Genomic DNA, 12,130 nt, shown 5'->3' on the forward strand with positions numbered 1-12,130 from the left:
CTCGCATAAATATGATTTACTCAAATGTATTGATGAATGGAGTGAACGCATACATATAAAAAACACTTGTCATTTTTTAACAATTTTCCATAAGAAATCTTTCATAAGTTCAACGTCATAATTACGATATGTAATAAAACATTTTATTATTCTTGCGTTCATTTTCTGATCAAATTAAATGGATTGAAAGATGAATGAAAAAAAGTTCTAGTAAAAAGTTTTATTGATAAGTTGCAATATTTCGTACATAATTCCTTATAAAGGACGTTCAGATGTTTATCGGCAGAATTTTTATATGTTCTATGCATTATTGCAACGTGATAGGCGTAGATAAACATCATCATCTTATTTTTGTGAATGCAATCCAATTCCATTCAATTGAAATACGAATCTAGAGCGAATAAATATTAGACGATTGTAGATATTAAATCAAAATTCGTAGGAGCATTGCATTACGTCAAGTTCTCTGTAGGCGTGTGTACTGCACGCGTCTAAAATATGATCAGACGAGAATTGAGTACATATTTTTGAATATCGATTTGATTATTGTAATTTAATGTCATCCGTTCTGTTTCTCATGTACACCGTTCTGCTTCTCCTGTGGTTTTAATGGTTTTATTACTTCTATATCATTCAGTTGGTCAAGATCCACTTGCTGTTTCGTTTTCTTTTTCTTGGATGGTTTTCTAAAAAGTATTTTCACATTAAACAATATGCCCTATTTATTTACCTATAGTTGGAGTAATAAATGGTATGCAATAAATAATAAAATATCGAACATAGAAGACTCACTTTCCAAACAACTCGCCATCCTGAATCGATTCAGGAAGTTTCTTGTTTAATGTCTCCGGGAGAAGAAGGGACATCAATCCGCCGAATAAGGCGCACGATCCGAAAATAACGAGCGGCAATGGTATCCATATTTCCGACTGAAAGCATGGATAATTTCAGAATTTTGTATAATTTATAATAATAATTGCTAATTAACCAACAATATGTCAACATACTTCAACTTTATCTCTTCACGCTTTTTTCAGATATCGAGAAAAATGATGAATAAAGAACGTACCAGGTGATTGACATATGGCGCGATAACTCCGCCAACTCGAGCAAAAGTGGAACTCGCACCCAGCCCGACGTTTCGGATAACAGTCGGAAATTGTTCTGCAGTGAACACATAAATAGCACCGTAGGACGATGTGATAGCGAGTTTTCCTATCATTGCCAAACAAACGATTAGCCACGGCATATCTAAAATGATACATAAATTCGTTTATAATTACAGGGTAAATTATGAATTCGGCATTTTAAATGTTTGCATGAATAAAACGATTACTATGAAATTTTGCGATGTCATATTAAAATTGATATTATTCACCGGCAGGGACAAATAACGTAGCAAGTAATGCTAATCCAGACAACATCATACAGCCACAAAGAATGTTTTTCCTGCCCCATCGATTCAGGGTGAAGATGAGGAATGTGTACGCCGGTACTTCCACTACTCCGGATATTACAAAATTAACGTAGTCGTTACCGCCGAGATTGGATGCGTGCCAAGATAGTCCGTAGTACGTTCCACTGTTGACCAGCCTAAATGTGTAAATGAGAAAATCAAACTTTGGTACAAAATTATCAAACATAAAAAAATAAAAGACACGTAGCCGATGAAGCAACTAGTATGTACCAATTGAAAAACAAGAGGATGCTCTTTCTTCTCAAATTCGGATAACGAAATAGATCGAAGAGCGAAGGTTTTTTCGTATCGGGCGTACTATTCTCGCTGTTATTATTAAGAAGCGTGTCCAGAGCTTCATTCGGCATCTCCACGCCATTCTTCAAGGAAGCGCGTTGCAGCAAATCCTTCGCTTCCTGGAGGCGTCCTTTTGTCAGAAGCCATCGCGCGGATTCGGGAATAAACCTGAATTGGATCACCGTGTGAATTGTAATACCTGATTGGAATTATATTATGTAGAATATATATATATTATTTGTCTCGTACCACCAATAAAGTAGAAACCCGATGCTCGGTACCGTAAGGGCTACCTGCAGCATTCTCCAATTGGTAATATAATACGCAAAACCGGCGGTGAGTATATATCCGACAGTGAAAAACAACTGGACGCCGACTCCGGCTACTAATCGCTTTTTCGGTCCGACCATCTCCAAAGCTGGAAGAGATAAATCCATTAAGGCTTATATTACATTTACGCAACACCTCTAATTTATTCGATCGAGTTAAAATTTTCAAAAAGCTTCTATATAATATATTGCTTTATGTTGCAGAATGACAATATAATCGAACTTGATTACCTATGACATAAGCTACTAGGAACACCCCACTGGTGGTTGAGCCGACAATTAGCCTGAAGATTACGTAGGAAATAAGTTCGGGTGCTACAGCGACTAGTATACCGCCGACCAGCTGTATGACTAAAGACAGGAAGAAAATTGGTCTACGGCCATATTTATCGGATAAACCGCCGAATAGCATCGAGCCAAGCATGACTCCTACCATGAACAACGAATCCCCCGTCGCCCTCAGCCACGCCCTGTCGCAGACCAAATCCCACTGCACAAAAAAACGGTATCATTTATTATCATTTCCAGAAATACACACACATATATATATATTTTTTTTTAAATTGTGTGTGTATGAATTCTGTTCATCTAGGAGATCTTTATGGATATCTTATTTACAACAATTGCCGATAGAAAAATCGATAAAAGAACTCTACTTTGAAGGGAAAGCAGAATAATCTTATACCTCGGAAGTGGTTGTACTTTTGTACACACTTCTGTCGTACACATACTGCTTGCAATGGCTGGTTCCTCCTCCTCCGGCGTCGTCACCAATTGCTTTTTCAACGATCGTATCATTCGAGGCGCCGATCACGTCACGTCTCAGACACTGAGACCATCCTTTAAGTTCATTGTCCCACGGATAGCTCGCGTTCAATATATCCTGGCTCAGATAGAACGTGGCGTTCTCCGCGTACTCGTTCGGAAGTAAACATCTGAGACAAGGAAAGGTTCGATTTACCGTAAGTACATCTGTTAACATCGTAATCCACCCTTGCTAATTATTACATTCGCTCAAATTGCATACCTGGAATTCATTTTGGCTCCGAGGAATACACCGGCTAATTTGTGAAAGGCACACGATATCACCGGAAGACAAAGCAGAAGGTAAACTCTGCGTTGATAACGGCCAAATTCGCCCATATGAAGGACAACGTCGTCGTATGCCATTTTTTCCGAGGTATGTTTCCGTTATTTATTCGACGATATCTCTGCGCGATTTTATTTGCACTCTTGTAAACAAAGATATATATATATATATATATTGGCTTTTAATTGGCGTGCGGATTAATAGCTTCGCTCAAGATCAGCGAACAACAATCCGTTCTAACAATATTCTGTTGATATTGACATTGTTATCTCATTACAGAGACTTTTTTAACATGATATTTATTTCCGGAGGAACACGTACGAGACTTCACCAGGGCACTCGCATACACCTTTCGAAGACTGCTTCTGATTTCTCAACATTCAATCCAGAGACGATCGCTTATCGGCCTTCCAAATGCATCGATTTCTCGGCAGAACTGAATAATTGGAAACAGCGATAACTGGAAAAAAAATTAGTATGTGATTAGATATTAATTTTTTTGTCGTAATATATATATATATATATATATATATGTGTGTGTGTATATATTTTTTTTTGGCCGAGTGTATATATATATATATATATATATATATATATATACAGGGTGTTACAAAAGCATCGGATTTGCTTAGCACCATGCGATAGAGAATGAAAATCTAAGAAGATTTTTCCTCAATGAAAATGTCGAGGCATCAATAATTTTCGAGTTATAAGTGATTGAAAATGAAGGGCTTTTCGCAAAATAAACTTTATGGAATTAAAATATTAACAAAACTGCATTCTTCAGTTAATTTCAGGTCGAGTTTAATTTAATAGAATTTTAATTTAAGGCTTAGTTACTAAGATATATGATGGCAAAAATTGGGAACTTGCAAAAAATGATGACCTCCCTCGACATTTTCGTTGAGGAAAAATCTTCTTAGATTTTCATTCTCTATCGCATGGTGCTAAGCAAATCCGATGCTTTTGTAACACCCTGTATATATATACATTCGGCCAAAAAAAGCGGTACACTTGAAAAGTAATAAAAAATTATGGAAGTTCAAGAATTGACATCTCAGTTAATATAATTATGATATCGAGCTGTTTAAAAAAACGAAAATAAAGCTTGAAGTCTGTAGTTTGAGAAAAAGAGTCCGAATAGGATATTCGCGAAGGTTTCGCCGGTACGAGTTCGGCATTACTTCTTCTGAGATCGGAGGATTTCCCCACGTAAAAAAAAAGACAAAAAAGCAAACAAAAAAAGGCACACACACAGATAAAATTTCAAACGATGTGACTTTTTTCTTTTTGTTTTTTTTTCTTTTTTTTTACGCGGAGAAATCCTCATGGATACCCTCCGATCTCAGAAGAAGTAGTGCCGAACTCGTACCGGCGAAAACTTCGCGAATATCCTACTCGGACTCTTTTTCTCAAACTACAGACTTCAAGTTTTATTTTCGTTTTTTAAACAGCTCGATATCATAATTATATTAACTGAGATGTCAATTCTTGAACTTCCATAATTTTTTATGAAAGCATATATTTCTATGATGAATCATCGAAGATTGATAATTTGTTATTCGTATTATGTGGCAAATATATGTACATACATATATGTAGAAGCAATTAGATATTCGTATAAAGAAAAGAAAAGGGAAAAGATTTGATAAAACTGTAAAGTTTAATATCTTTAAAATTGAATATATTCACTTGTGCGCATCAGCGCTTTTATACATATAAAACCTGTTTAGATTAATTAAACTTAAACACTGAGAAGCGATCCGCTCGAATCATGATTGATACAATTGATACAATTGTCTTATATTAAGACTATTATAGAAAGAAACAGATACTGCAAACGTTAGCATCACCAATGATCAACCGATCGTTATTATATTCGTTTATCATTTTTCTATCTTCTTCTTTTATTTGAATATTATTAAAATTCGTGTTAATTTATACATTTATATTTGACAAATTTTTTCATATATTTGTGAGTAAATTTGTAAATAATATATAAATTATAAAATATTTTTTCTAACTAAAATAATATAATAAATATTCTACATTTTTTTCTGAAATTTTAAATTTATACACAATTTTATGACATGAGTTAATGTATTAAATAGCGATTAACGATAATTAACAATAAATGATGATTTTACAATGAACCATAAATCATGTGTTGCCACATAATAAAAAAAATAACAATATAATCAATTAATACTTTTGAGCATTTATATTTTAATATTAGATATCCTCGATAAAAAGGAAAAACGTCGACGAGATTAGTATATTCCAGTTACAAAACAATAAATTTTTACTTGAAAGCAATGTGAAGCAAAGTTTCGAAACATTTACGCAACGTTCGTATACATAATGTATTCGTGCGAGTCCCTTCTGACTTTACATAAAATTACAATATATGAGCCATACTACATGCGAAATTATACATGTTCGTATGTTTCATCTATATATATCTGTCTCGATATTACACTGATATTGCACGGAAATAATCGCACAGAAGCGATGATTGCTGTAGATATTTAAATCGGACGATATCTCGAGGTGGACGAGTAGTTTTTCTAAATGTACGTACCCGCGGGAAATAAACGATATAAGATAGAGTCCGAACTCGCTTGTCGGTCGAATACAACCCGACGCGCATCAAGGACGGACGGAAACTGGCCACATGCTTTAGCCGGCGCGGCGCGTCGCGATTCATCTCGACTCGGCTCGACTCGGCTCGATTCGGCTCGATTCGGCTCGATTCGGCTCGATTCGGCTCGATTCGGCTCCGCTATCTGATCCGTTCCAGCGAAGCGGCGAGATTCATCGCTCGATGCATCGCGCACATCTTACGAATTCAGTTTCCTTTTTCTTTTTTTCCCTCCCCTTCCTTTTTTTCGTTGCACGGAGGGACGGATCTGTCAAAATCGAACGCGACAACGGTATTCGAGTAAGTAAAACGAACGCAAAAGGAAGGGAAGAAGACTAACGCTCTTTTAGGTTATTTATTTTGAATACTGTTTCAATTCGGCGATTTAAATCGGGCGAACAATTGACAATTTTTTTTTTTTTTTAATTAAATGCGTGCCATGTCGCGATATCTATGAACCGTCGTCCTGCTTATTTCATTGCTTATTTATTTCTTGTTAATGAGAATCGATCAGAAATTAGAATTATTGGTATTCATGTATCATCGTTTGTTCTTCCGCCTTTTGATTGACAATTTTCGTAATGAGTTTAAATCTAATACAATGGACAGAAAATTCGCCTCATGTAACATTTCATGTGCTCTGTGCATGGTGAAATCTATTTTTAGACTATGCGTTATATAAAACTTATTAAGAACCATGGAGCCCAGGAAATGAGACGCCGTTTAATACGACTTTTACACTATATCGCATTTTTTGAATTTGCACACTGATTACATACATTCCGATATAAACTATCAGCATTATTAGTATACATTGAAAAATCACTTATCTTGCATGTACATATATGTATACTCGTTCACATGTATAATCTGATACGTATAATCATTCATACGTTCATTCATATACAACGTATATTATTATCAGTTTAAAATGGAATGCGATGTATGACAAGCTTGTTATCAATATATTATCTCCGTGTCATCAGTATCACAGTTTTCCGAGATATGTTCGCGACCTTCGAGGGGTCGCTTATCCTGTGTTCATAGTTATGATAATGCATTAAGCTACTCTAATGAAATTCAATTAACATTGCAAATAATATATTGCAAATGTGGCAAAATATAATTGTCTCGTTTTTCAATTTAAACGAGAGTGCTGAGTATACTTTTTTTTTCTCGATAAGATTGTATTATATTACGGCGAGGATAATTCGATGAATGTAGATAAACCAATCACATTATTTAATATATAGATTATTCGCTAATTGAAGATTTTCTTTCGTCTCGTAATTTATAAATTTGTTCAAATTATTATTAAAATGCAAAGATATTTTTTTTTATAAAGGCCGATATATTTGCGCGCCTACTTAATTGTAACAATTTAGAAAAGAATTTAAACAGAATTATAAAATACGCAAATCGCACGCGCGAAACGCAACCGTTCGCGATAATTAGCAGTTCTAATCTTGTGCACTCCAAGTTTGTCGCGGCCTCGTCTCTCCCCGTACTTTCACTCGCCAAGAGAAGATGTATCGGTCGGCGTATAAAGCACACAAAAGGAATTTCTTCCCCCCCCCCTTAATAAAAATTCCAATGCAGATCGCGGATCTTATCCCCCGCACACATTCTCTCCATCTACCTGACCTAGGTATTCATATTAGCTGTTATTTATACTTTGTTTTTCCTTCCTAACGTATTTGTCTGTTTCAGCTTATCGCGAGAAGGAATGCAGTTGGAGTCGCCGGTGGATAAAAGGCGATTATTCGCACGCGACAGAGGTGATTGTTAAACGCATGTTGCCGGTCCAGCCGCCGACGACGACGCCGTCACCGTTGGAGACCGACATCGCGGCCCGAGAGTGAACCCCGAAGGCTATTTATAGTAGGGAGCGGCTTCTAGTTCCCACCGCGTGAAAAATCGCAACTGGTTTCTTGCTCGCTTCTTGTTTGAGAAGCAGGATCGAAGAAGGAAAGGAAGGAGAGAGAGAGAGACGGAAAGAATGGCTGGCGGGTATCTCAAGTATAAGTCGGCGGCGCTCAACATTAGCGGTTCCCTTGCGAACAATTTGACGGAACGTCATTCCGTAAACCGCGAGAGACGGCAAGTCCACACAGGTGCGTGAACTTTGAATGACATCGCATTTATTATATCGGAATCAATCGGTGTTATTATTATTATTTCGTGATTATCTTCACGTTCTAGTAAATTCAATCAATAGGAAGATTTTGTTGCAATCTATTTTTAGATAATTAATTTATCAGTTCAAACTTCAATTTGTGAGGAAAAATAGTTCAGCTATTCAAATTGTCGACGACGCAAACGGTTGCGTGTCAGAATCTGCTGATGGTCCGCGAACTCCCAACGCGTTTGTTAAGCGGCCACCAGCAATTTAAACATACACTTTGATAAACGAGTAGTCGCGCTAACAAGGCGTTCAACAGGTTGCAAAATCACATGTAAAGACTTATCGAGTCTGCATAGCTTGCATATTTATGTATTACAAAAAAAATTGATCGATCTAGGTCGACTTTTGCTTAATGCAATGTCATATTCCTACGTTGTTAGACGCGTAATTGGCTTCCTTCTCCTATACACATTTATGCGTTTATGCAGGTATGCAAATCTACCTGGAAAGATCTTAACACTTACAAGGTTGCTTTTTCTACTGGACGCAACCGATGAAGGGAGATGCGTTACGCGGGGAAAGTGGCAGAAGGAAGATGAGAAAGACAAGCAGTCGCGTCGTTGCTCTCTGCGATTATCTGAACATGCCGAGACGAAAAAGGCCAAACTGTCCTCTAACTTTTCCGGTAAAAATATGCGTGACTCATGTCTACCTTATTTTTCTGATATCCAACGTTATCTGTTGCATATATAATTGTAAGATGAGAACAAATAATTCATTTGTAAAGAGGTGTCCTAGTTATATATTTACGCGTTATACGATTTCCGATATCGGCATGGTTATGCATATTTTTTTACAAGAAAATCATACAATTTATAAATTAAATATTATATAAATTATTAAATTATAATTTGTATAATATTTTCAGCAAATACGATTGATAAAATTAAACGAATCGTCAAGAGATGCGAGAAATGCCTAGTCTGGGAGATGGGAGATCGATATATAAAGTACACGCCCGTAAAGGAAATGGATTAAGAATACGCGAGCCAGATGCTTATAATGTTAAAAAGACCGCTGTCTGTGTATGTATATACGCGTGCAAGAACATTATGCGTGTTGTCTCACCTCGGTCTCGCTTTGCGTCGTAATCTCGCCACGAAGACATAAGGAAAAGTAAGTATTTGCCCAATGCAGATCTCTCTCTCTTTCTTTTTTCAATTTTTCATTGAAACGAGCGATTATACCGATTTTAGAGCGTGTGAAAAATCAATTAGTATGTGATATTTCTTCTAATATAAAAGGACAAATTTTGATATTTAATATAATTGCATGAGAATAATTTAGATTTCATCGTATCATTTTATATATACATATATATATATATATATATATATATATATAAAATTATTTTGAACATAAATAGAAGAAAGAAAAGAATAAGCTAAATATATGTATCTTCTTTCAATTTCATATTTCTTATTGAATTATCGAGAATTTAATTAATGACTACTTTGAAACAAGAATTTACGTACAAGTTAGTTTCTTATTGTGATTATTGCGAAAGCACACTGCTAATTTGCAAACAAACGGTGCATTCCGCGACTTCGCAGCTTCGTACGTGAGCGATTCTCTTGCATAAGAAGTAAAACTGTCTATTGTAAGAATTTAAGATAAAAAAAATACGCGAAAAATACACAGTTTGTATCTCTGCAAATATTATCTTATGTACTTGTTGTCATATATTTTTAAATCTTGCAAATTTACGTTTACTTATGCAGTGCAAACTATATATGTTTCGTGAATCTTGAATTTATTTAAAAACTATGCATACGAAAATCTGTGCATTCGTTGTTTATGTACTCTGCACAAATAACCGATTTTTTATTATTTATTTAGTCGCTGTTGCGGAAATAACAAATACTCAAATTGATGTTTGAAAACAAATTTATTCCGATGTTATTTTATTTTTGTTAAAATAAATGACTGAAAACTATCCTATATATTTATCGTAGGCGAATGATAAAGATTGTGCGCGTTAATGTGGATTGAGAATTTTTTTAGCACCAAATGTAGAATACAAACGCACGTAGCGTTTATTCATTAATATTACCGAGTCACTATTACTACCTACTTCCATTTTTTTCTGTCACAAATTCAAGTATGCGTTTCTCCGTTGCATGCTAAAAGTCCTTGAAATTATTTTTTGCGATGTATTATCATGCATACGCAATAGAGCACCGCGTAACTTGACTTCCGTCAAAATAAGTATACGCTAATATGTAATATGAGATATGTATATATATTGTTGTTTCTTTCATTCAAGGTAATTTAATCGATCGATGAACATTAGTCAATCGAGACAAAGTGAAGAGATACAAAAACGGAGAGTCTTTTAACGATTCGGATCCAATAAGGAACCCGATAAGAAAACAATCCAGCCGAGTACATCATTCAAGTTCAACGAGCGACGAAGGGACACGAGCCACTCGTCGTGAATCACGTGAGTGGCGCGATTCGAATCGCGACGCGACCGCTATATATGTGGTCGACGAACAATCGGCGGGACGCTACAAGTCATCCGCATTGTAATTCGATTGAGAAAAATGATGATGCTGATGTAATTACCCGTTTCAAGTGCCCCACGTTCCCACGGTCGATCACGGATGAATTTGTAAACCGTGTGCTTTTATCAACGGCTCGTCGTACGTCCAGCTTCTCGTATACGAGGCATATACAACGAGGACCCGGTGCGACACCACGCTATGCCGGCCGGCCGCTGATGGTCGCTCTCGCCGTAACACTGCCGATCGATAACTTTCGTCGAAGGAAAGGCGTCGCTTTACTAGACGGAACGATATTCACACTCTGCACGTCCGTCCGTTCGATCGAGTCGCACGTCCACCTTTCTCTCTTGCCATGAGAATTGAATGAGAATTTGGAGGGGAACGCGTGGGATTACCGACGCGTATCGAGCAGACACGTGTACGAGGGTCTCGGCTCCGCGAGGTTCGCGCTAGCTAGCACCAGCTAGCACGATGTCGAGGCACGCGACACCGGGACGACGTCGTCGAGAAGCTGGAGGAGGGAGACTCTCTCGGCGCCGGCGCCAAAGTCGCGGCCGAAAACCGAAGTAGCCTCGCGCATTCGCCACCGGGTGGCAGGTCCGCGAGAAGCGTTATCGATAACGCCTCTCTCTTCTTTCCTTTCGAATATGATGATGATAATTGTCATTTCCTCCGGCTCCCTTTATCTCTCGATTCCTTTCAATGAAGGTCTTTTGGCGAACCCTTCGATGAATCCATCCAAAGCTCAAGATGAACCTTGAATCTGTCTATATACGTCTATAATTCACGTTCGCGTTCTTTCATATCGTAAGTGCCTTTTCTGCTACGCTCATTTGATTATTGAGTCTACATATGCTTCTCAGAGCGATCAACGTTGCTCGCGTTATTCGCGATTGGATTATGCGAGATTAAAGAGTTGTAATCGCGGCTCGGCACTTTAACTACGCGACGTTATCGTTATAGCTCGTGTATCACAATTTATGTCATTGCATCATACATTACACGTGCCGCTTAGGAGAAAAACTTGTAGCGCATATAGTTATAAATATATATGCAGGTGTATAGAATTAGAAAAACGTAGAGCGTCTTTCTAAAAATTTCCATTTTTACATCGACAACCACGACTTTGCAAACTCGTCGCATGCATATATGTATATACGTATATTCCTGTCGCGGTTCGCGATGATCAATTCAATCCCGTTAAATTGTTCTAACCGTTTAATCTAATTCATATCAATCTATAGGTTTATATGTAGAATTATATCAGCTACATGTTCAAGTACTTATCATCAACTTCTATACATGTGTATGTACGTCTGCGATTATCACGCGTTAACAGTGTGTACGTTTTGAAAAGAGAAAAAAGAAACAAACATCGGGGACTCTGATCGAATACATATTTTTGACGCGCCAGTTATATCGATGGAATTGCGGAAGATCATGTGGCACTTGAACTCTAGAAGAAAAACACTGTAATTTTCCTCCAACGTTTATCATGTATGAAAATTCGCGATAAAGAAAATTGGCTCGTCAAAATAAGTTTTCACTATATATGTAGAAACATATAATAACTCTTCGTCGTCACAAACTTAGATAATTTACAAGTAGTGCGAACAGTCACACAC

The 12,130-nt window shown here is 36.9% G+C and overlaps 1 protein-coding gene across 2 annotated transcripts; it reads right to left on the minus strand.

Moving 5' to 3' along the window:
• Nucleotides 1-205: 205 nt before the first annotated feature.
• Nucleotides 206-11,411, minus strand: Orct (Organic cation transporter). 2 transcript variants are annotated; one of them, XM_083040265.1, is made up of 11 exons: nt 10,567-11,411; nt 3,494-3,632; nt 3,110-3,314; nt 2,768-3,017; nt 2,314-2,572; nt 2,003-2,171; nt 1,688-1,921; nt 1,379-1,593; nt 1,070-1,251; nt 793-929; nt 206-686 (listed from the first exon to the last, which is right to left on the minus strand). In XM_083040265.1, the coding sequence occupies exons 3-11, from the start codon at nt 3,250-3,252 to the stop codon at nt 560-562; spliced, it is 1,716 nt and encodes a 571-aa protein (XP_082896391.1). In that variant the 5' UTR covers nt 3,253-3,314; nt 3,494-3,632; nt 10,567-11,411; the 3' UTR covers nt 206-559. The 2 variants fall into 2 exon arrangements, with proteins under 2 accessions (XP_082896391.1, XP_082896390.1); XM_083040264.1 differs by lacking the exon at nt 10,567-11,411 and adding an exon at nt 5,754-5,869 and having other exon boundaries at nt 3,110-3,632.
• Nucleotides 11,412-12,130: the final 719 nt, after the last annotated feature.

The sequence above is a fragment of the Prenolepis imparis genome, unplaced genomic scaffold (genome assembly GCF_030444845.1).
Source record: "Prenolepis imparis isolate NDT839.2.m4 unplaced genomic scaffold, iyPreImpa1.0 SCAF_6, whole genome shotgun sequence".
Classification (NCBI taxonomy): Eukaryota; Metazoa; Arthropoda; class Insecta; order Hymenoptera; family Formicidae; genus Prenolepis; species Prenolepis imparis.